At 27.7% G+C, this 22090-nt stretch overlaps 1 protein-coding gene across 4 annotated transcripts; it reads right to left on the reverse strand.

Annotated features, from left to right (window-relative positions):
- Positions 1–2046: 2046 nt before the first annotated feature.
- On the reverse strand, positions 2047–21527 carry LOC109789008 (putative cyclic nucleotide-gated ion channel 20, chloroplastic). 4 transcript variants are annotated; one of them, XM_083074562.1, is made up of 14 exons: positions 21375–21520; positions 21213–21265; positions 20467–20856; positions 14425–14616; positions 13985–14083; positions 9045–9182; positions 8604–8846; positions 7785–8030; positions 6086–6243; positions 5607–5684; positions 4334–4463; positions 3751–3997; positions 2858–3020; positions 2047–2329 (listed from the first exon to the last, which is right to left on the reverse strand). In XM_083074562.1, the coding sequence occupies exons 3-14, from the start codon at positions 20827–20829 to the stop codon at positions 2236–2238; spliced, it is 2151 nt and encodes a 716-aa protein (XP_082930688.1). In that variant the 5' UTR covers positions 20830–20856; positions 21213–21265; positions 21375–21520; the 3' UTR covers positions 2047–2235. The 4 variants fall into 4 exon arrangements, with proteins under 4 accessions (XP_082930688.1, XP_020203454.1, XP_082930693.1 ...); XM_020347865.3 differs by having other exon boundaries at positions 6086–6231; positions 21375–21519; XM_083074567.1 differs by having other exon boundaries at positions 21213–21232; positions 21375–21500.
- Between the last annotated feature and the right edge of the window lie 563 nt (positions 21528–22090).

The following is a 22090-nucleotide window of genomic DNA, read 5'->3' on the forward strand; positions in this document are numbered from 1 at the left end:
CAATTAAATAAACTCTTTTCTATTTTTTTAACAAAAGTATATACATAACACTACAGTCTTATGTAACATACATGTGGTACATATGTGGAGTAACACGTTGGGACGTCACGTGATATATATATACCACATGACATAAGCCTATCCTTTTTAATTTCTAAAACTATAATCTCCAAAACATTATTAAGTAATTATGACTAGAATATTTATAAAATAAATAAAATAATTAAGTTAATATTGTAAATATAATGATAAATATATTCATCATTCAATTGTCAAAAATTTATTCTTTTTATTCATATATTTTATAATACATAAATAAAAAAATTTATAATATATAATTAAAAAATAAAAATTAAAAAAGCTATCAAAGACATAAAAAATGTAACTTTTGGACAATGGAAGTACTAGATATTTTTTACAATAAAAAAAATAATTTATGTAAGAGAATTAATTATGAAAATAAAATATAAATATAAAAAATTTAGAAAATTATTTTCATTTATGTATTTTAAAAAATAAAATAGATTAATAGAGGAGGGAAATTTGACCATTATAAAAAGAGATATAGCATATTTAAAATTAAAAAAAATCTAGTATTTTAATGTGTAATGCACATGTTAAATATTTATCATATATAACTAAATTTTAAAATAAATTATGCATATAAGTAGATATTATGTTTGAACATATAAATTATATACAAAATTTGAATAAAAAAATTATTTTTAAATATATAAACTATATTTTAGATTTATGATAAATAATTTATATTGTAGTACAAGATTATTATTATTTAATGATAATTTATTTTTAAAATATTATTATTTAATTTATAAATATTTATGATAAATAAAAACTAAATTAAATTTAAAATTAAAAGAATTCCTAAAAACTCTCTTATCGAAGAAAAGTTTCTAAAAGTATTATTGAGTAATATAGTTGATCATATACAATGTTAAATACCAAACTTTTAATATGATTTGAATATATATATATATATATATATATATATATATATATATATATATATATCATTCTATTAACAATATTAATTTAATTATCTATTTTTATTGTAAAAATATTCAAGTCACAATTACTCAATTAAAATAAATATATGATATCATTTGAGGACTAAAGTGACATCAAATTAAAATTTTAGAAACTAAAATGACATTGAAATATAATTTGCGGGACTAAAGTGACACAATGTTACAATTCATGTATTAAAATTATATTGTATTATAATCGTATATCCTGTAGAACATATACACCATGTGGCATACTCACATAGCATATGTCACTCCACATAAATACCACGTGTATATCACATGACATTAGACACTTTTATTTTAAAAAAATGAAGTTTATTTAACAGAATGACTTAAATAAGTGATAAATTACATTTTGGAAATTTTTTTGAGTTTCATTAGACTGAGAAACTAAATTGAGCGTGGTGTAGAATTTTAGGGACTAATTTGATAATTTACTTTAGAACAAAATGATAATTTGACCATTAAAATTGTAACTTTGATTATACATGATTCAGTATTAAATATATAATGTGATAATTAATATTTGATAATATTATGTTAAATTACATTTTTAATCTCTTATTTTGACTGATAAATCTTGTAAAATAAGATAAAAATGAAATAAAATGATTATAAAAATATATTTTATTCTCAATATTATTAAATATTTATTTTTGAAAGATTAGTATTATTAAATATTAATTATTTTTCTTATCTATTTAATATCAATCAATGATATAATTTTAAATATTAGATATCATAAATATGAATTTTATAAAAAGAATACTAAAATTTGAAATTTAAAAATTAAAAATTTAGAAATTAAAATTGTAGATTAGATATTATTATAGGACTACAATTTTATCTAAATTTAAAAATTAAACGATCATAGTATGTTTGGATCTGCAATTACAGCGTGAGCCCAAATCGTGAGCCCTATAGGCTATACTGAAATAAAGTTTAAAAAAAGTCACAATGCATATCTCTAGACTCTTGTCCTTTCTCTGGGCCGAAGTGACAAAGAAAAATGGGCTTTATTGTGAGAGAATAGCTTAGTTTCTGAAATTGTAATGACAATTAAACTGATTCTTAAAACTATTAATAAAATAATGAAATCTTTAAAGTTATAAATCGTCAATCGATTTAATTATATTCTAACTTTGTTGACCTTATTACACACAAAAGTATCACAGGACTTGAATGTTTAATTTGATTCTGAGGTACGACGCTTCTTCCTGTTTCTCCATGCAACTTGAATTCGTTTTGCTACAAGGGGTCTCCAATAAAGTGATCCATACCTAACATAATAGGATTATCAAATCAGCTGACATAAATATCATACATGTAATATATGTATCAATTAATAGGCCACCCCCATAAGGATAAAAGAAGGATGAATTTGAATATGCTCAACGTTGACAAGTCAAGAACATAATGGAAGTAGCAGAAAGCACCCTTCACAAAAAGATATAAGTAAAATTCATATATATTTTTTTTTATAGATATGATCTACGCATATAAAAACCGATAATTAAAGATTAATAAGTACTTATAAAATAAGACTATTACTAATTAAATATTATTTTAACAATGATAGGAATCAATCCTGAGAATACTTTATGCAATGTTTTAAAGTTAATTAATAAATATTAATTTACACTCACGGCACATGAGTATCACTGTTTAAGTATTATTTAATTTAATACTGACAGGAATTGATCCCTAGAGTATCCCATGTTCATATTCATTTCTGTATGTCATAAAAGGTTAAGATTAGATTGAAAGATAAACCCTAATACTAGAGGGATAAGGAATGGAAGATCGACCTCATTGCTCCTTGAACACGAGGGTTATGCATGGATCCTGCGAAAAGAATTGTGAGATCCTCAAGGTCTGCAAGACGCAGAGAAAAAACCTCCACATTTGTTAAGCACTTTACTGTCCGATTGCTAACCAATCTTTGTCTTGGAAGCCTTACTTTTTTACCATCTGCAAGATAAAATAAACCATGTTTCACATTTCACTATGCATATCTGTCTATAATTTTGATCAAAATTCACAAAACATATAAATAAATAATTATAATTTCTCAAATCCAAATTAAGAACATATATCTTATACAACAACAAAAAATTATAATCACCATTATCATAAATTATATTACTTTATATTATTTACAAATATAAATAATATTATCCATCTTATCCATTTTTTGAAATTGTTTCTTTTTTATATATATACATATTTATATGTCTCATTCAAGTGTATTGAATTTTCATAACATATTAAAGGTTCCACCAATACATATTAGTTTAAGAATATTGGTGAAATATCAAATAATATTAATATCAGATAAACTTTTGTTATATAGATACTTTGTTGATACATATCAATAAAATACCTAAGAATATCAATATATCAAATATATATCATATAGGTGAAGTCAATTGGAGTACTCATGTGCTTCATAACTTTGTAGTGTGTCCAAATTGCTACTATTGTAACTTTTACGACCACAGTCATATTATCATTGTTTTAAGGAAAAATACTTAAGAACATATACTTTTTAATATATTTTTTTAATTAGTTGAAATTTATTAAAAATTATAAAATTTAATAAGTCTGACATCATATCTAATGAATCTATCTTATAAATTCTAATTAATGAGAAAAACTATATTAAAAAGAGTGAAAGTGTTACTAATAATTATTGTTATACCTGTGCTTATAGAAACACGTTCAATATACCATGTCAGAAGTTCTTCACCACAAACATCGCCGTCAGATAAGGTAACTCTAGTTCCATCTGCTCCAAAGCTCTCTAATTTTCCACGCACAACAAAGACCATCTTCTCTACAAACCCACCTTGAGTCAAAATTCTACTTCCTTTCATGTACGCCTTTGGTTTTAGTCTATCACAAATAGCATCTAAGATAGGTTCATCCATCAAGGAAAACACTCGAACCTGCAGATACATTAGAATTAGATCCTTAGAAAATTAAATCACCAAAACAAAACTTTTAGGTTTAATTGATATGCTTTTTGCTTTAGATTAGTCACGATTTTTGTTTCACGATGAATGTGGGTGTATAAAGCTTATTCTCCATGGTTTTCAATTTTTCATATTCAAAGTCTAGTCAATTCTAGCAAGTGACACAGCCTTACATGTGAGTAACACCTAAAGAAAAACATAATTTTATAAGAAATGTCATGCCAAACATCTACATCACATAATGATTAATCATAACAAGCTCTTTAATTATTGTATTATTCATTTTAAGCCACAAAATTTAGGGCATACTTTCTTCACAAATTTGAAGAGATGACGTCTTATGTCTGTCTGGAGATCTTCTGGCAAATTCTCCATAAGCATTTCTTCATTCACACCCCTTGTTGCTGCCCAATTATACCTTTCAGCCATTCGTACTCTCCTACATGGCGGACACAATTTTCACAATAACGTGTGATGTGACACAATACCTAAATATCAAATATATATGCTTATAACATGCTTACATCAAACCCAATGAAGACATGTAGATGTAGAATATATATCCTTAGAATTCAGACGTATTTCTATTATATTTTATAACCAATAACTCAAAATTGACAAATTGATAAATTGAATCACAAGAGAAATTAATAAATTGACAAATAACGTAAAAAAAATTAATTAATCATATTCATAACTACTATAAGAATAAATATTAATTCAATTAGATACATTTTTACATTTTGAGAGAGAATAAAAATCACTTTAAGTTAATTCACCTTTAATGAAAATCAAATAAGATATTACACAAGACAATTAATTAAGTAGGAAATCATTGTGCTATTCCTCCATCTTGGGAACTTCTTCCTTAATTAACATTAATCTTATCTCTTAAAATTATCTTCGTAATATTTAATTGAATATTTATTTCTAAATCGATCTCAAACAAAATTCAATCTTCTTAATTTTGCTTAAATTAAATCAATTAGAGGTAATTGTGAAACCAACCCACATATATTCTGTGATTACAATCTTTGAAAATTATTACTCAGACAACAACACTACACAAAGTGGAAAAGCACATGATAAGATGAGTCCAAAAAAGACTAAAAAGAAAGAAAATTAAGCACATGATAGAATGATCTTGAAATATTATATTTATTAATTAAATAGGATGATCTTAAAATATTTATTTATTTATTAATATTAATTTTATTTTAATTTCCTAAAATACTAGATGATGGCATATTGAGTGTTGTTATTCATTAGGTTTGTTATTTAAGGCAAAGTTTGTATTGTATTGAGCATCAATAAAAAAATCTGATAATGTTATTTTATCTATCTTATGGCTTCTTTAATGGCAGTTTTCATAATTTTACAGTAATAGCTATCTAGGTTTCTAACACAGTAACTATGTCTCATTGTGACAGAAAATTGCTCCTGTACTTTTTCAGGAAAATTAAGGATTAGGAAGTGTTGGGGCAGTTAACATGCAATTACTTGAATCAATCACCAAATGATAGATACCATTTTGAAAATATGGACGTAATTTGTGAAAAGAATGAAATTAAACATTTCATACCTTCTTAGATCTTCTGGTATGCGGCGATGGCTCAACCATTGCTCAACATCACGACCTCTAAGTTCCATTTCTAGCCTCCTGTAAATGTAATGGAAGGAAATATATATGTCATGACCCATTATAGAAAAGAAGAATAAATGAATGCTATTACACGTTTATATGTATGGCTTATAAGCTTTAAATATCTTTTTTAGTTTCTTTAGTTCTAATAAAATTATTTTAGTTACTTTTATCCCTAATATATATATATATATATATATATATATATATATATATATATATCCTTTCAACAAGTTTTGTTAAATAATGAGATACCAAATAAAGTGTCATGTTACCATATTATATATCCTCAACTTAAATATACATATATTTCTCTTTTAGAAGTGTTTTTTTATATTATTTATAGAAATTTATCTAAACAAATTGTATATATGTATTCCATTCCAAACAGTAAGTAAGAGCAATAAGTTGTAGTGAACCTGTGTCTAAGAGTGTGAAGATAGCTCTGTATGTTTCCGATGAAAAGAGCAAAAAAGCATAGTCCCAAAACCATGATGGCCATTGCAAATAGGACTTCCCACACAAAATAGCTTGGGGATAGGTTATCAGCCAAAGTGATGACTTGCTGTATCAAAGGCTATATAATTATCAATCCTTTCATGTGCCTTTCATAACGTGCATTAAAATTCAATAATATTCAAAATGTTTCCAAAAAAATACGAATCAGACTATTTTATAAAAACGGTTTGGATAACTAAATCATTTTTTTAATTGTTTTGGTTCGATTTAGTTCTGTCATAAATTTCAACTATCAATGATTGCGAAAAAAAAAAAACTAAAAAAATTAAAAATGATCTTATTCAAGATGAAAAATTAGATTTATAATATAGCTAGGAGTAAATTTATTATATATTTAAAAGATAATTTATATGTTGAAAAATATTTATTTTTATAAATTTATAATTTATATATTTAGAATTATTTATTTATTATAAATTTCAATTATATAAAATAAATATTTATCATATACAAAGCAAAAACTAAATTACTAATAATTTATACTATAATATAATATTATTTTTAATAATTTATTAATTATTTAAAATATTTAAATTTAATTTAAAATTAAAATAATAGATTAAAAGAGATAAGTTGTTAAGAAAATCATGCATATAAATAAAAAAAATGTGTCTTTTATTTATAGAGAGATTATAACTACAAATATCTTAAAATGCACACAGTATAACATGCTATTATACTCCAACTATCAAGTGGGTGTACGTTTACAAATATTGAGAGGTTTGCTAGTGTACATTGCAATATATAATACGTATATTTTATAATCTTATTTGAATCTTCATATTTGTAGACAAGTGCCACTAATTGGGGAAAAAAATTAAACCATCAATTTGGTCCATCAAATTTTATTTTCTTCTTATTTAATACCTAAACTAATAGAACTATATTAGAATTTTCTCAAGTATTTAGTTAATAAGAGAGAATAATACTTGAAGGACAAAATTAGTATACTTTAAACCTTTGAATGAGTATATTTTACTAACATTTACACTTGAGAAATAAAATATATATTCTAAAAATAATAATTCTTTTTAAAAAGTATTTTTAAAGAAACATGTAGGAGTTTTTCTTACAAAAAACCATAAAACTGATTTTTTTTCTTAAAAAATAATTTAGAAACACATAAAAAATTACTTATTTTATTAAAAAAATATTATTTAGAAAAATTAAACAAAATAATTTTAATGGAGGAAAGGGGAAAAATTACAATTTTTTTTTAGTTTAAAAGAGAAGATAAGAGATAATTCTTTTCTTATTTGATTCATAAGAAGAGAGAGAATTTTTAAAATTAATTTACTTTTATATTTTTATAAATTTAAATTTAAGAACATATATACATAAAAATATTTTTGAACATTCTAAATTTTTTAAAAATCCATCTCCAACCTTCCAAATTCATCTAATATATAAGGGAGTTAAATTTGGCTAAAGACATTCTCCTTCTCTTCCTTTTTAAAAGTTAAACTAAATAAAAATATATATATAAAAGTCCATCATCTTTCCCGCCTCTCCAACTACACACTACTAAATCCTAAATAAAATTTTAATCAGAAAAAAAAAAAAAGAGAGAGAGAGAGAGAGAATGAAACATGTACGTACCTGGTAGCCCCAAAACAGTGCAAATACATATTTTCTGATCACCCCAACTTCTACAGTTAGGGGTACAGCCACTTCATAAATTCCATATGAAAAGGCACCAGAACTGGCATCCAAACAAGCAGCAGCATTTGTATTATTTTTCCACATATCTAACTTCTCACCAAATGCATGGCCACAATCAATTAATACTGAGCAGTCATTAATATCAGAATTATAGCAGGCATCTCGCAAGCATTGATTAACCCTCTGGAAAAAATGAATATTGTTAATTATTTAATACACAAAATAGTGTATGCATTACATCATGTAAATATTATTATCTGTCAAAATTCGTAATCTTTGACAGATAGTTTTTTTTTATAATTCATTTCAACTAGTATTTATATATAGTTAAATTTATAATAAATTATATAAAAAATAAATATTAAGTTTAAATATATAAATTATATTTAAAATTAGTATACATAAATATTTTTAAATATATAAATTGTATTTTAGATTTATGATAAATAATTTGTATTATATGTAAACTTAAATATAATATTTAAATATATAAATTATATTTAGATTTAATATACATAAATATTTTTAAATATATATATATTATATTTTATATTTATAATAAATAATTTGTATTGTAACAATTTTTTTATGTATTGATAATTTATTTTAAAATATATTTAATTTATAAATAATTATGATAAATAAAAATTAAATTAGATAAAAAATTATTGAAAAAAAAATTCTAAAAATACTTTTGCATTATACCGGAGTTTAATTAATAGAATCAAATTTGTTTCAGATATCATTTTGACTGACCTGTAGACCAAAGCGGTACCAGCAAGAACCAACAAAATGGCCACAGAGCATAAAAATGAGTAGATTTTTAATGTCTTTCGCTAATGCTTGCTCAAGTATGAATGCCGTTGTAGACCGTACAATTTGTAAAAACCTGAATAATCTGGGAAATTGTTGCAAAAATATCATTGCACGCACAAGATATGTAGCATAATTTGCTCCTGATGATCCCATAAACTTTGGTAGGACAAATAATATGATTATCTGCAAATATTTTGCTATACATGTCATGACCAGGAATTTGAACTTTGAAGAGTTACATAACAAACCATTAGTCTTTTTTCACGTATCTGCTGCCTAGTTGATCTCAAAATACCAAGTTATTAGAATGAGCAAACTCGGCCAAAGAAATTAAATTAAAAATTTCCATTGAGAAAGAAAGGGAGATTGGGATAAATTTACCTGAGGAAGAGGAAGTACAATAAATAAGTCAACAAGAAAATAACTCTTCAGATAATTAAGAGCAATTTTCTTGGGATGGTCAACTAAATCATCAGCACCCAATACCCTTGACCCAGGAAAAACATAAGCCAACCTAAACTGTAAAGAAACAATTTATTTAAGCTTTAAATTATGTAAAGGCAGCAAAGTAGACTTAAAAACTCTACAAACTTATTTAAGATTCAGGATATATACATGCATTTTTCTTTTCCTTTTGACATGTTTTACAATTGTTTGAGTGAATTTTTTATGGGGAAATCAACAAGATTTAGACATACTATGTAACATTGTATGAAATTTTTAGAATAAATTAATAAAGAATTTTTGAAATAGTTAATTGAGTTATTTTTTTAGTGAGAGTTATTGATAAAAAGAAATATTTTCTAATTTAATTATAATAGATAATTATTTCAATTTCAAATGAGGAGTAACTTATAGTGGATTAATGGACTTTTACCAACAAGTTATGGGCAAGCTAGGATTTATTATTCTCTCTATATGTAAATTAGTAAGACTAGGGTTGCCTCACATACACATTAACGCGTGCTCTTATAATCTGAAGAAAAGGGAGAATCGAAGGTAGCCAAAAAATATGGCCTCGAAGATTCACATATGAAGTTTGGCATTCGTTGAGGTAAGAGAAAGTGAGAACCTCACCCTTAAGTGTGGGTTATCTGTGAGTTAGCAAAATTGGTCCTCAATCTTGATTGTTTGTGTATGATGGCATGAGGGAGAAATCCCAGTCTTTTTTTAGATTATAATTTGTACTATATGTGATCTCATGTGTTCTGCTTGTGTTAATAAATCATGTTATCATTTTTTATTTGTGTAATTACCTTTTGTTTGTGAATTTATAAGTGTCTGGGTTCTCGGAAAAACCCTTAATATTAAGACAAAGTAAATTATTGGAGAGACATATGTGATTAAGAAACTTATAGAGTAGAACAAATTAATTAATTGTTATATACACCCCTTATTGCTAAAATGAATTCGTGAAAACTTGTGGGAATCATTATGTGTATAACTCGCATTTTCTACGTAAGAGATCATTTTGATACCGTGCCATGCTCTAGATGAGGCTACTGGGCTTCGCATGACCTTCCAATGATACATTGTTACTTAGGGGTGGGTAGATGGACCCGGGTCCGCGGACCGGTCCGTAAGCCCGCGGATTTCGCGGATAACGGACCCGTTTTTTTCAAATCCGTATGATTATGTCTAATTTTTGAGCCCGGCCCGTTAAGTCCGCGGACTTGGCGGATTTAATCCGCGGGCTCGCGGGCTAGTCCGCGGACTTCACATTTAATATTTTTAAATATTATGATTTTAATATTAAGTTGTGTATTTATTTTTTTAAAATTATTATGACATTAAAATTATGTTTAGTTGGTATATATTTGTCATTTGAATGATTTTTATGACATTTTGATGTTTTTATTATTGAAAATTTGCTACTATTATTTAAGTATTTGTAATTATTTTTATTTTAATATTTTAATATTTAGTATTTTAAACCATTTTAACTATTGATAAATTTTAGTATGATAAAATTTAGCTTATAAATAAAAAATATTTTTTCTTCTAATTTTATGTATTTTTATTTTTAAAAAATTTATTTTTTTGAACCATTATTTAGGCCCGCGGACCGGTCCGTTATCCGCGGATTTTGGCGGGCCGGATACGGACTTAAAAAATAAGTCCATTTATTTTACGGACCGGACTTATCCGGCCCGTATAAAACGCGGGTTTTACGGACCGGGCCTTAAACGGGCCGGACCGGTCCGTATACCCACCCCTAATGTTACTATTTGTTTGAACTACACCAGGCACAAGGTATTTAATGTCAGCTATCACCTTGTTCCCGCGCCTGATGAAATGCATACAATTGTTTGATGAATTAAAATAACTATTGGATATATGAATTGTGTAAACTAATTGATTACATTAAGTGACATACGTGTAATTAAGGATATATGTGTGGAATTTTGATGATATAAATGTGTTTTGGCTAAAGTGATTCTTGATATTATGAGTTGTGTTCTATGCAAGAAATGTGTGATGAATATGTGATAAGTCTAAGTTTAATTTAACACGATAAAAATCTAGGTGAAATAGCCTATAGCAGGGATATGATTATCATGACCTTAAGTTGTGTATGTAATAATGAATAACTTGATATGAACATGCATTGAGTCTCATGTGACACGTATCATGTGTATAATACATTTTTGTAATGCGTACATGACCTTGAGAATAACTAGGTTTGGGAGTCTCAATCTTATCCTTTATGTGCATGGGATGAAACTTGCACACACTAGTGGAAAAAGGAGCTACTACGTCTCTTCATTTACGTCGAAAACTAGCACACCCGACGTTGTAAAAATGCGGTGGCAGTTCCATAAATAAGAGGAGGAAATTTACGTCGGACATCGATGGGTCCGACGTAAATAACTCCTTAAATCAAGAGCGCGCACTACAGATTTCAAATCATGGCATTCTTCTTCATCTTCACGTTCTCCCGCGCGTTGTGGATTCTTCCTCATCCCTCCGCCTCCTCCTCAAATCGTGGTTGTCTTCCTCATCTTCACGTTTTTCTGTTTTTCTTCTTCGGAGTTGCGTTGTTTCTTCTTCGCGTGTTGATGGAAATGGCTTAACCATACATCCATCTGTTTTTCTATGAGGTAGTGACCACTCCTTAACCGATGTTTGTGTTTTCTGGGATGTATTTTTCGTAATAATGTTTGTGTTGCATTTCGTGTTTGTGAAGCTGCAGAAGGAAGTGACCACTGCCTGGGTCTATCAAGCAGAACGGACCGTTCTGCTTGGAGAACAGACCGTTCTCCAAGCAGAACGGGCGTTCTCCAAGGAGAATGGGCCGTTCTGCTTGCACTCGTTTTTTTTTAAAAAAAATTTCATGACTTTTTTACGTCGGACCTTGGCATGTCCGACGTAAATTTACGTCAGTTTTTGACCCCCGACGTAAATTTTACATCTCCCGTATTGACGTTTGATACTTTTCCGACGTAAAAGGCTTCAAATACCCGACGTAAAAGGGGTCTTTTGTACTAGTGACAACAAAGTTATATCGACGTGCCACTGGTGTGTACTGTATATCCTCCTAGTGTATAATGTTGTAATGACTATGACTCGACATGTTTTCCTAGGTTACTTAGCCTTTGGGCTGGGTTAAGTGATTTTACTTATATCACATGCATATAATTTAGAGTCTTATCAATTGCATTATCATAACATCCTCATTGACCGTGAATTATGAATTTAATGAATGATGAGATGTGTGATATAAACATTGTCGTATCTTTAGGATTAATTGTAAACATATGTATGTTGTGTAATTATATCTTGGTTAATTGCGAACAACAAATGCCAATAATGTTGAATATATGAAATTATTATTATTATTATTATTATTATTATTATTATTATTATTATGTAATTGTTGTTATTTGTGTGTGTGGTTACCTGGTCATAACTTACAACGGTAATCGGAATGAGATGTTTTCACTTTCCTTTGATGTATGGTTGCAAATGAGTTTAATTATGATAAAAATGAAGGAGAGGTTTAAATCTTATACTAAGAATGTTTTGATAGGATGTGACATCAAGACAATAGATAATAATTTGTTTTCTACTATTATTTGCATTAGGAATCTAAATTCTATTAGTTGAATTTGATTTTAACCAAGTTTGATTTTCTTGTAATTAATTTCAAATTTGGTCTTGTTTCTTGCTAAGTTTTAGTTTAATGTGACACTTCTACCTAGAGATTTTTAATTTATTTAGTAAGATTATTCATAAAATTCCTGTTGTATTTATTGATATGATACATTGGGGGTAGAGGGTGTCACACTTATAGAATAAGGTAGTGAAATTTTATTACTTGAATATATAGAATCAACTTCCTTTGTATGAAATGGAAGGCAATCAATAATTGAAGCTTAATACCCAAGCACTAAAATAAATGTATCTTTAGCAACATTAGAAAAATGTTACTAAATTATAGTAAATGTTACTAATATATGATTTTGCAACATTTTATCAAATGTAAGATAAATTTTATGTTATTAAAGACTTTTAACAACATTTTGCATATCAATAATTATTTTTAAAAATGTTATCAAAGTGATATTTTGTAACATCTATAACAATATATAAAAGGTGATACAATGTTTTTGTGTACACATTTTTAAGATATTTTTAACCTTCATTTATTTTGGTAACCGCACATCCTCTTCTTTTAGTGTAGAATAATTCAGTAATTTTATTTATCTAAAATAATTTTTTCTTTAATAAATTGCAACTTTCCTACCATTGCTAGTTTTAATAATGTTAAGTTTTTGTAAATTTTATAATTAGACTATAGCATCACTTATACTTTAAGATTCTTGTTAGCAAGTTCTTTAAGATTTAAGATATCGTAATTTTTTTTTTTTTAACAAGAGAAGATATCATAATCCTAAGTTAGTCATTCTTACATATATATATATGTCATATATCAAAATTCATTTATCTTAAGTTTTATTCTATCATTATATGTATTCTTTATATGTCATTCTTTTATTTAATGTGGACTTCAATTTAAAAAAAATAATTAAAAATAAGAGAAATATAATTTTTATATATCATTCTTTTATTTTGTGTGAGACTTAATTTTAAAAAATAATAAAAAATAATATTAAAATAAAAAATTATTTTATCTATAGTAACAAAAAATATTACAATAACTTATTAACTTAATTTATAATAATATTTTAATAAATATAAATACACAAAATGCTGGAGATAAGTAACTTACATTATGTCCGGAATTGCAGCAATATATGAATGAAATTAAGCAAAAAAGAATAGGGGACTTTCTGAAAAGGTAGTTACTGAGAAATTACCTGGAGAAGAATGTTTGACAAATATATCAAATCATTAATACTTCTAACTAAAACAAGTGGAGTTCGCATTGTCCGGTTTATTGCAATACATTTGTCATCCTGCATGTAAGAAATGGTAAAAATGTAAAATTGTAGCAGGGAGAGATATTAGCTTTTACACCTGGGTATTTAATTAAATAAAGATTAAATTACTTTTTTTTTTCCTTCCCATTTATTCAATGAAGTAATAAAAGTTAAACTTAGTCTCTTAATTTTTTAAAATATATAATATAACTTTTTTCATTCAATTGAAACTAACATTATAATCACGTGACATTATTTTAGAAAATTAAGAGATCAAATTAGATTTTTTAATAAGCAAGAGATCAAATTCAATAAATTAAATAAATTTAGAGATCAAATGAGTAATTTAACCTTAAATAAAAGACAAAGAATCACACCTTCTTCACATAGATTAAGAAAAGAAATAATGGATCAACGAAAATTGCCACCAAGCAAAAGAGGGCCAAAATCTTGTTCCATTGTTGTACAACTTTAGCATGAGGATTCATAACTCCAGGAACATATGAAGAGACGAAATAAATTAGTTTTCGTCCAAAACCCTTGTCATCCCCACAATGATTATTGTTGAACTGCAAACATTCAAAACATGAACAAAAGTGGTGTTTATGTGAAAGTGACAGCAGATAAATGTTTCAAAAAGGAAATAGAAAAGGTCACAATAACTTAAGTATAAGGATACCAAAAAGTTTGGGATAGTTACCTTTAGAATGTAAAGTTTTGTATAAATAATAAATAAATAAAAAACTGGAGGAGTACTATAATCGAATTAGTGATAGAAAGTTAAATTAGCATGTACAAATTTTAACTTCCAACTTTAATGTGATTATTGTATTTTTGATAGATAAAAAAAGGCTTAAATATGTTTTTTAGTCTCTCAATTTTAGAGTAAATTTATCTTTGGTTCCTCAAATTTAAAAATGATGTTTTTAGTCCTTATAATTTTTTTAAAAAAAAATTTTATTTTAGTTATCATATTCAAATTTTGTTAAAAAATTTATCAAATATTATTGCATAAAATTTACTTAATGGTGTTCTTGTAAAATATCATATTAAATCTAATTAATATTGCATAACCGTCTTAATTGGTTACTTTAAGATATATTATTATTAATATAAGAAATTAAACTAAGATTTTTGAAAATTAGACAGACTATAAAATGACAATTTTAAGTATTTTGTAACAATACATTCAAACACTGTAAAAGTTTTACCAAAAAAAAAAACACTGTAAAAGTGCGCAATATTAATATGCATATTCAAACGCAAAAAATTAAATTATTTTAAACACTTATACCATAAATTCTTATATAATAAAAATTTATTAAATAAGGTTTTAATCAATTAGGTATAAAAGTCTAATTCTTAATAATATTTTACATACCATATACATTTCTCATTATTCATCCTGGTAAAAGGTTTCCAAGTTATTTATTTATTTATTTATTTATTTTATGTAAAAACCTATGCATATTGCTCTATTTCCAATTAGATCGTATAACATAGTTATCTTTAAGGACAATAAGTGTAGACTTATCACTATATCTATATATATATATATATATATATATATATATATATATATAACTTTGAGTCTAGGTGAATTCTCTAATGGAACACTTATATAAGTGTTGTATGGGTGCACTATGAAAAATTACCATTAGATGCATCTAAGTGTACTAGTTATCATGCACCCTATCATACAAGATCTAAATTTCTAAATTTTTTATCAAATTAATTTTTTTTAAAAAAAAATTACCCAAAAATTCAAACTGTCACACGTCAGTGTTCACCATCAGAACGGGCCGTTCTAAAATCAGAACGGCCCGTTCCCGATGAAAAAAATAACACATACAAATACACCAGAACGACCGGTTCCAGATTCAAAAAAAAGACATGAGAAGTTGAATCAGAACGGGTCGTTCTACATTAGGAACGAGTCGTTCCAGGTGAAAAAATAACACATAACGAATAAACCAGAATGGTCCGTTCTAGTTTCAAAAATAACAAATCACTAGATAAACCAGAACAGGCCGTTCTGAATTCGGAACGGGCTGTTCCAACAACATATTTGTCATACAAACTTTTTTTTTAGCAAAATAATATTTTTTTCATTCTACTAAATTACATTTAAAATTTAAGTATAGTATTTCAATTGATAATTTCTTTTATTAGAATTAGAGGTTTATATTAATTATATGCGTAAATTTCTAATTATAATTAGAAAATAACACTAAACAAAATTTTCTACTATAAATATAATATTTTCTCATTTAAATCATTGCAAAAATTTGTTAGTTTTAGTTTTCCATCTCGACATTTTCTCTTAAAAAAATTATGTTAACAAATATTATTGGGCCTAATTTTGGGCTTCAAGGACCTTTGAGCTTTTGACAACTTCTGAGCTTAGTGAGCCCAATGGGTTTAGTAGGCCTAGGGTTCTCTTTACTTGGGCTTTACATGGATGACCACCTTTCTCATATATTTGGTAGTATATGAGTTTATATTGTTTGGTCTTGTATTGTGGGCCTTAGTATAAAACTTTTTGGGTTTAAAGCTTATTGGGCCTAGTTTTGGGCTTCATGGGCCTTTGGGCTTTTGATTGCTTTTGAGCTCAGTGAGCCCAATGGTTTTGGTGGGACTAGGGTTCTCTTTACTTGGGCTTTACATGAATGACCACCTTTCTCATATTTTTGGTAGTATAGGAGTTTATATTGTTAATTTGGTCTTGTATTATGGGTCTTAGTATAAGACTTTTTGGGTTTTAAGCTTATTAGGCCTAGTTTTGGGCTTCATGGGCCTTTGGGCTTTTGATTGCTTTTGAGCTCAGTGAGCCCAATGGGTTTGGTGGGCCTAGGGTTCTCTTTATTTGGGTTTTACATGGATGACCACCTTTCTCATATTTTTGGTAGTATAGGAGTTTATATTGTTTGGTCTCGTATTATGGGCCTTAGTATAAGACTTTTTGGATTTTAAGCTTATTGGGCCTAATTTTGGGCTTCATGGGCCTTTGGGCTTTTGACTGCTTTTGAGCTCAGTGAGCCCAATGGGTTTTGTGGACCTAGGGTTCTCTTTACTTGGATTTTACATGGATGACCACCTTTCTCATATATTTGGTAGTATAGGAGTTTATATTGTTTGGTCTTGTATTATGGGCCTTAGTATAAGACTTTTTGGGTTTTAAAGCTTATTGGGCCTAATTTTGGGCTTCTTGGGCCTTTGGGCTTTTGACTGCTTTTGAGCTCAGTGAGCCGAATGGGTTTGGTGGGCCTAGGATTCTCTTTACTTGGGCTTTACATGGATGACCACCTTTCTCATATATTTGGTAGTATAGGAGTTTATATTGTTTGGTCTTGTATTATGGGCCTTAGTATAAGACTTTTTGGGTTTTAAAGCTTATTGGGCCTAATTTTGGGCTTCTTGGGCCTTTGGGTTTTTGACTACTTCTGAGCTTAGTGAGCCCAATGGGTTTGGTGGGCCTAGGGTTCTCTTTATTTGGGCTTTACATGGATGACCACCTTTCTCATATTTTTGGTAGTATAGGAGTTTATATTGTTTGGTCTTGTATTGTGGGCCTTAGTATAAGACTGTTTGGGTTTTAAGCTTATTGGGCCTAGTTTTGGGCTTTATGGGCCTTTGGGCTTTTGACTGCTTTTGAGCTCAGTGAGCCCAATAGGTTTGGTGGGCCGAGGGTTCTCTTTACTTGAGCTTTACCTAAATGACCACCTTTCTCATATATTTGGTAGTATAGGAGTTTATATTGTTTGGTCTTGTATTATGGGCCTTAGTATAAGACTTTTGGGTTTTAAGCTTATTGGGCCTAGTTTTGGGCTTCATGGGCCTTTGGGCTTTTGATTGCTTTTGAGCTCAGTGAGCCCTATGGGTTTGGTGGGCCTAGGGTTCTCTTTACTTGAGCTTTACATGGATAACCACCTTTCTCATATTTTTGGTAGTATAGGAGTTTATATTGTTTGGTCGTGTATTATGGGCCTTAGTATAAGACTTTTTGGGTTTTAAGCTTATTGGGCCTAATTTTGGGCTTCATGGGCCTTTGGGCTTTTGATTGCTTTTGAGCTCAATAAGCCCAATGAGTTTGGTGGGCCTAGGGTTCTCTTTACTTGGGCCTTACATGGATGACCACCTTTCTCATATATTTGGTAGTATAGGATTTTATATTGTTTGGTCTTGTATTATGGGCCTTAGTATAAGATTTTTTGGGTTTTAAGCTTATTGAGCCTAGTTTTGGACTTCATGTGCCTTTGGCTTTTGACTGCTTCTGAGCTCAGTGAGCGCAATGGGTTTGGTGGGCCTAGGGTTCTCTTTACTTGGGCTTTACATGGATGACCACCTTTCTCATATTTTTGGTAGTATAGGAGTTTATATTATTTGGTCTTGTATTATGGGCCTCACTATAAGACTTTTTGGGTTTTAAGCTTATTAGGCTAAGTTTTGGGCTTCATTCATAGGATGCTTGATGTCATTGAGGAAGGGACTTCATATCTCACTCACGCTTAGCACCAAACTATCTGTACCTAATGTCACTGAGGCAAAGAGTCTCCTATTCTCTTGTGTCTAGTATGACAAAACTCACGCCCGACCCTAATTAGGCAGAGGGCCTTTGTGTAACTTATGTTTAACGCCACATACAATAGCACCCAATGCAAATCCAAACAAAAAATGAGTATCTCTCCTCACACTAGGTGACATTTAATCAACGCCTAATGTTTGTGACATTGACAACAAAACCACAAAAGTCTATGCACCTTAAAAGCAATTAAATTAATACAAATCAAATTTAAAAATATTTGGTAACATCATTTTTTTAAGAGGAAAATGTCGAGATATAAAACTAAAACTGACAAATTTTTGCAATGATTTAAATGAGAGAAAATTATATTTATAAAAGAAAATTTTGTTTGTTGTTATTTTCTAATTAGAATTAGAAATTTACGCATATAATTAATGTAAACCTCTAATTCTAATAGAAAAACATTATCAATTGAAAAACTATACTTAAATTTTAAATGTAATTTAGTAGAATGAAAAAAAAATTATTTTGCTAAAAAAATTCTTATGACAAATGTAGTTAGAACGACCATTTCCGAATTCAGAACAGGTCGTTCTGGTTTAACTAGTCATGTGTTATTTTTGAATCTGGAACGGACCGTTCTGATTTCGGAACGGGCCGTGTTGATTTTGGAACAGGTCATTCTGATCCATTCGTCATGTATTTTTTTTTATCTGGAACGGTCCGTTCTGATCCGTTATTCATGTGTTATTGTTTCATCTGGAACAGCTCGTTCTGAAATCAGAACGGCCCGTTCCGAACATGAATAGCAGTTGCGTCGATGCATCGTAACACGTGTTTTTTTTTTTGGTAATTTTAAAAAAAATAATTTCAGTAAAAAAATTCAAAAATTTTGATCTTGTATATGAAGATGTATAATATACTATTACTCATTAAATGATAATCTCAATCGTTCATTATTTTTATATTATATCTATGGTGATTATTGATGTAGCATCTGTGCACCACTTGTAAAGTGAACTATCAAATACATCACCTTGAGTCTAAGCACAAAAGCTTATCCGATCGATGTTGTATGTTATATATACAACATCAGTTACAAAATAATCAATTTAACAATTATTACATTGATGTCATTGCCTCGTATTATATCTTATTTTTCACTAATAAAGTACTTGTAAAAAAAGAAAATAATAAAAAAATGGTTTTTCCATAACCAATTAAACTCTATAAATTATTAGATTAATAAAATCATTTATGCTAAACTACTTTGCTCAGAATAAAGCTGATTGTATAGTGTAAAATCTCGTTGATGTAATATTCCCTCTTTATTACTTTTTAAAAGATCTAAATCTAAAATATTGTTTAATTCTTTTATATATATAAAACTCAATTTAAAATATCTCTTACATTAATTATTTTTTAAAATAAGTACTCTTCATTAATACATGTTTATTGATTCAGTAAATACGTGATAAAGTAAGAATCTCGTTAATGTAAGAAATAATTTTGGAATAAGTATAAATTTAATATTATCAACAAAATTAACTAATTTTTAAAAAAAAATAAAACTTAGGTATTATTCCTTATATATGTAGATGATATTGTTTTTCAATAAGTTTTACCTTAATAATATGTACTCATATTTAATATATATTCTATTAATATAAATTTATATATATTACTAAGATAAAATTCTAATTCTGATTAGAAAACAACATTAGCAATACTTATTAAAGAATTGTACCTATGTTTTATTTCTTATTAAATCATACATCATAGTAAATTAAATAATTGAGTCTCATATGTAATCAAAGTTAAATTCAAAATATAGAAATCAGTGTTTTCGTAAATCCAAGAAGAAACAGAAAGTGTATTTTAGGAAGAAAGGTACCTTGGGATGAACTTTAGTTGAAGGTTTTCGAGAAGCCTTGATATAAGTAGGGCAAGTAGAACAATAAGGATCGTTGCACATTACTAGTTTCTCAGACCTACTTAAGTATTTATGCTTTATATCAAAGTCGTTATTCCAATCATTTTCATGTGCACCATCCAAAGTATGAAATATGTTTGTGCTCTCTGCTATGTTTCCTATCGCAGTTGGACTTGCTGTTCCTTCATATGATTTCAAGGAGGCTATAGGAATAGAAATTGATGCATTTGGTGTCCTAGACACACGCCTCCGTAATTCAGAATCCTCGACTACATCAGATATTTCTGCCATCATTTTAACCTCATCTTTTTCTAGCTGTGCCATGTTTTCTTCGTGGGAATCTAATACAAACTAACAAAACAACAAAATAACCATTTATGCGCTATATATCAGCAATTTCAAAACAAAGTAATTATTACTCACAAGTTGTTGATTGTAGGAAAAATAAGTTTTCCTTAAAGATTTAATTAAAATTTTCAACAAAATTTAGTTATAATACAAAAACACAAAAGAGGAAAAGCAACTCAATTTAGCACAAAAAATTGAAAGCCAGTGCATCAGTAATTTAGCACAGAAACATGAAAGCCAGAGCTATACATTAGCCACAAAGTCAAATGAAATTTAATGCACCGTCATAAGGAAGATCCATGTTTTATGTGGCTGAGAATCAATTATAGAATGATATATCTCTTTACATTTGAAATTACCTGATACCGCAAAGTAGCAACTGCAACTTGAATTTGTAGGAATTGCAAGTGGACTTAGGAATCAGATGAAGAATTCCGGTATATTTAAATAACTAATGAGTCCAAGTTGAAAGAAAAAAGTGCAATGAACAATAATGAAGAAAATCAAGAGAGGAAACAAACCTAGAAAGAGCACGAGGTGGTTGAAGAGGAAATGAATTCGCCGACAAAACTCGACCAACTATGATGAAAGTTGAAGAATGTGCTGCTTTGAGAGGTTGGTCAAAGAGGAAAGTAGAAAGAAGTTTCTGACAAAGCTTGACTTGAGAGCTCATGATATTTTACGAAATTATTTTTAAACACTTAAAAAAATGAATTAATTATTTATATATTGTAAAAAAAATTATATTAATAATTAATTATATTTTTTAATTATATCATGTTAATGTAAATATATTTATTTTTAATAATAACATAGCATAATTAAAATATATAATTAGTTATTAATATAAAAAAAATTTACACTAATAATGTATAAGTAATTAACTTAAAAAAAATATATATCTATCTTACCCTCTTAAAAAGCCATATTTTTATTTTTTTAACTAATTAAAATATAAAAAAAAACATAGTTAATTCATTTTTTTTTCTCATGGCAGGTGTTTAAAACGTGATACCCGACATTTTACGAGGCCGTTGAAATAAAACATGAAAATTCTAACATATATAAATATAATTAAGAGTATTTATAAATTGCTTCAATTTAATAAAAGTATACAATTGGAAATCAAAAATCGAAAACAATGAAAATCAAAATTTTATTAGATTAGATTTCACAATTTGATTTTAAAAATTGATTCATTGATTTAAACCAAACTTATACATGAATATTTATTTTT

The sequence above is a fragment of the Cajanus cajan genome, chromosome 1 (assembly GCF_000230855.2).
Source record: "Cajanus cajan strain Asha chromosome 1, NIPB_CcT2T_4, whole genome shotgun sequence".
Classification (NCBI taxonomy): Eukaryota; Viridiplantae; Streptophyta; class Magnoliopsida; order Fabales; family Fabaceae; genus Cajanus; species Cajanus cajan.

What these genes read in the sequence shown, in the direction of transcription:
- LOC109789008 (XM_083074563.1), bottom strand. Translation starts at nt 20,829, where the DNA reads ATGGCACAGCTAGAAAAAGATGAGGTTAAAATGATGGCAGAAATATCT. An exon ending in GGTACCGCTTTGGTCTACAG is followed by an intron (nt 8,031 to 8,603) that starts GTCAGTCAAAAT and finishes CATTTTTTCCAG; the next exon opens with AGGGTTAATCAATGCTTGCG. An exon ending in ACGTGTTTCTATAAGCACAG is followed by an intron (nt 3,021 to 3,750) that starts GTATAACAATAA and finishes TTTATCTTGCAG; the next exon opens with ATGGTAAAAAAGTAAGGCTT.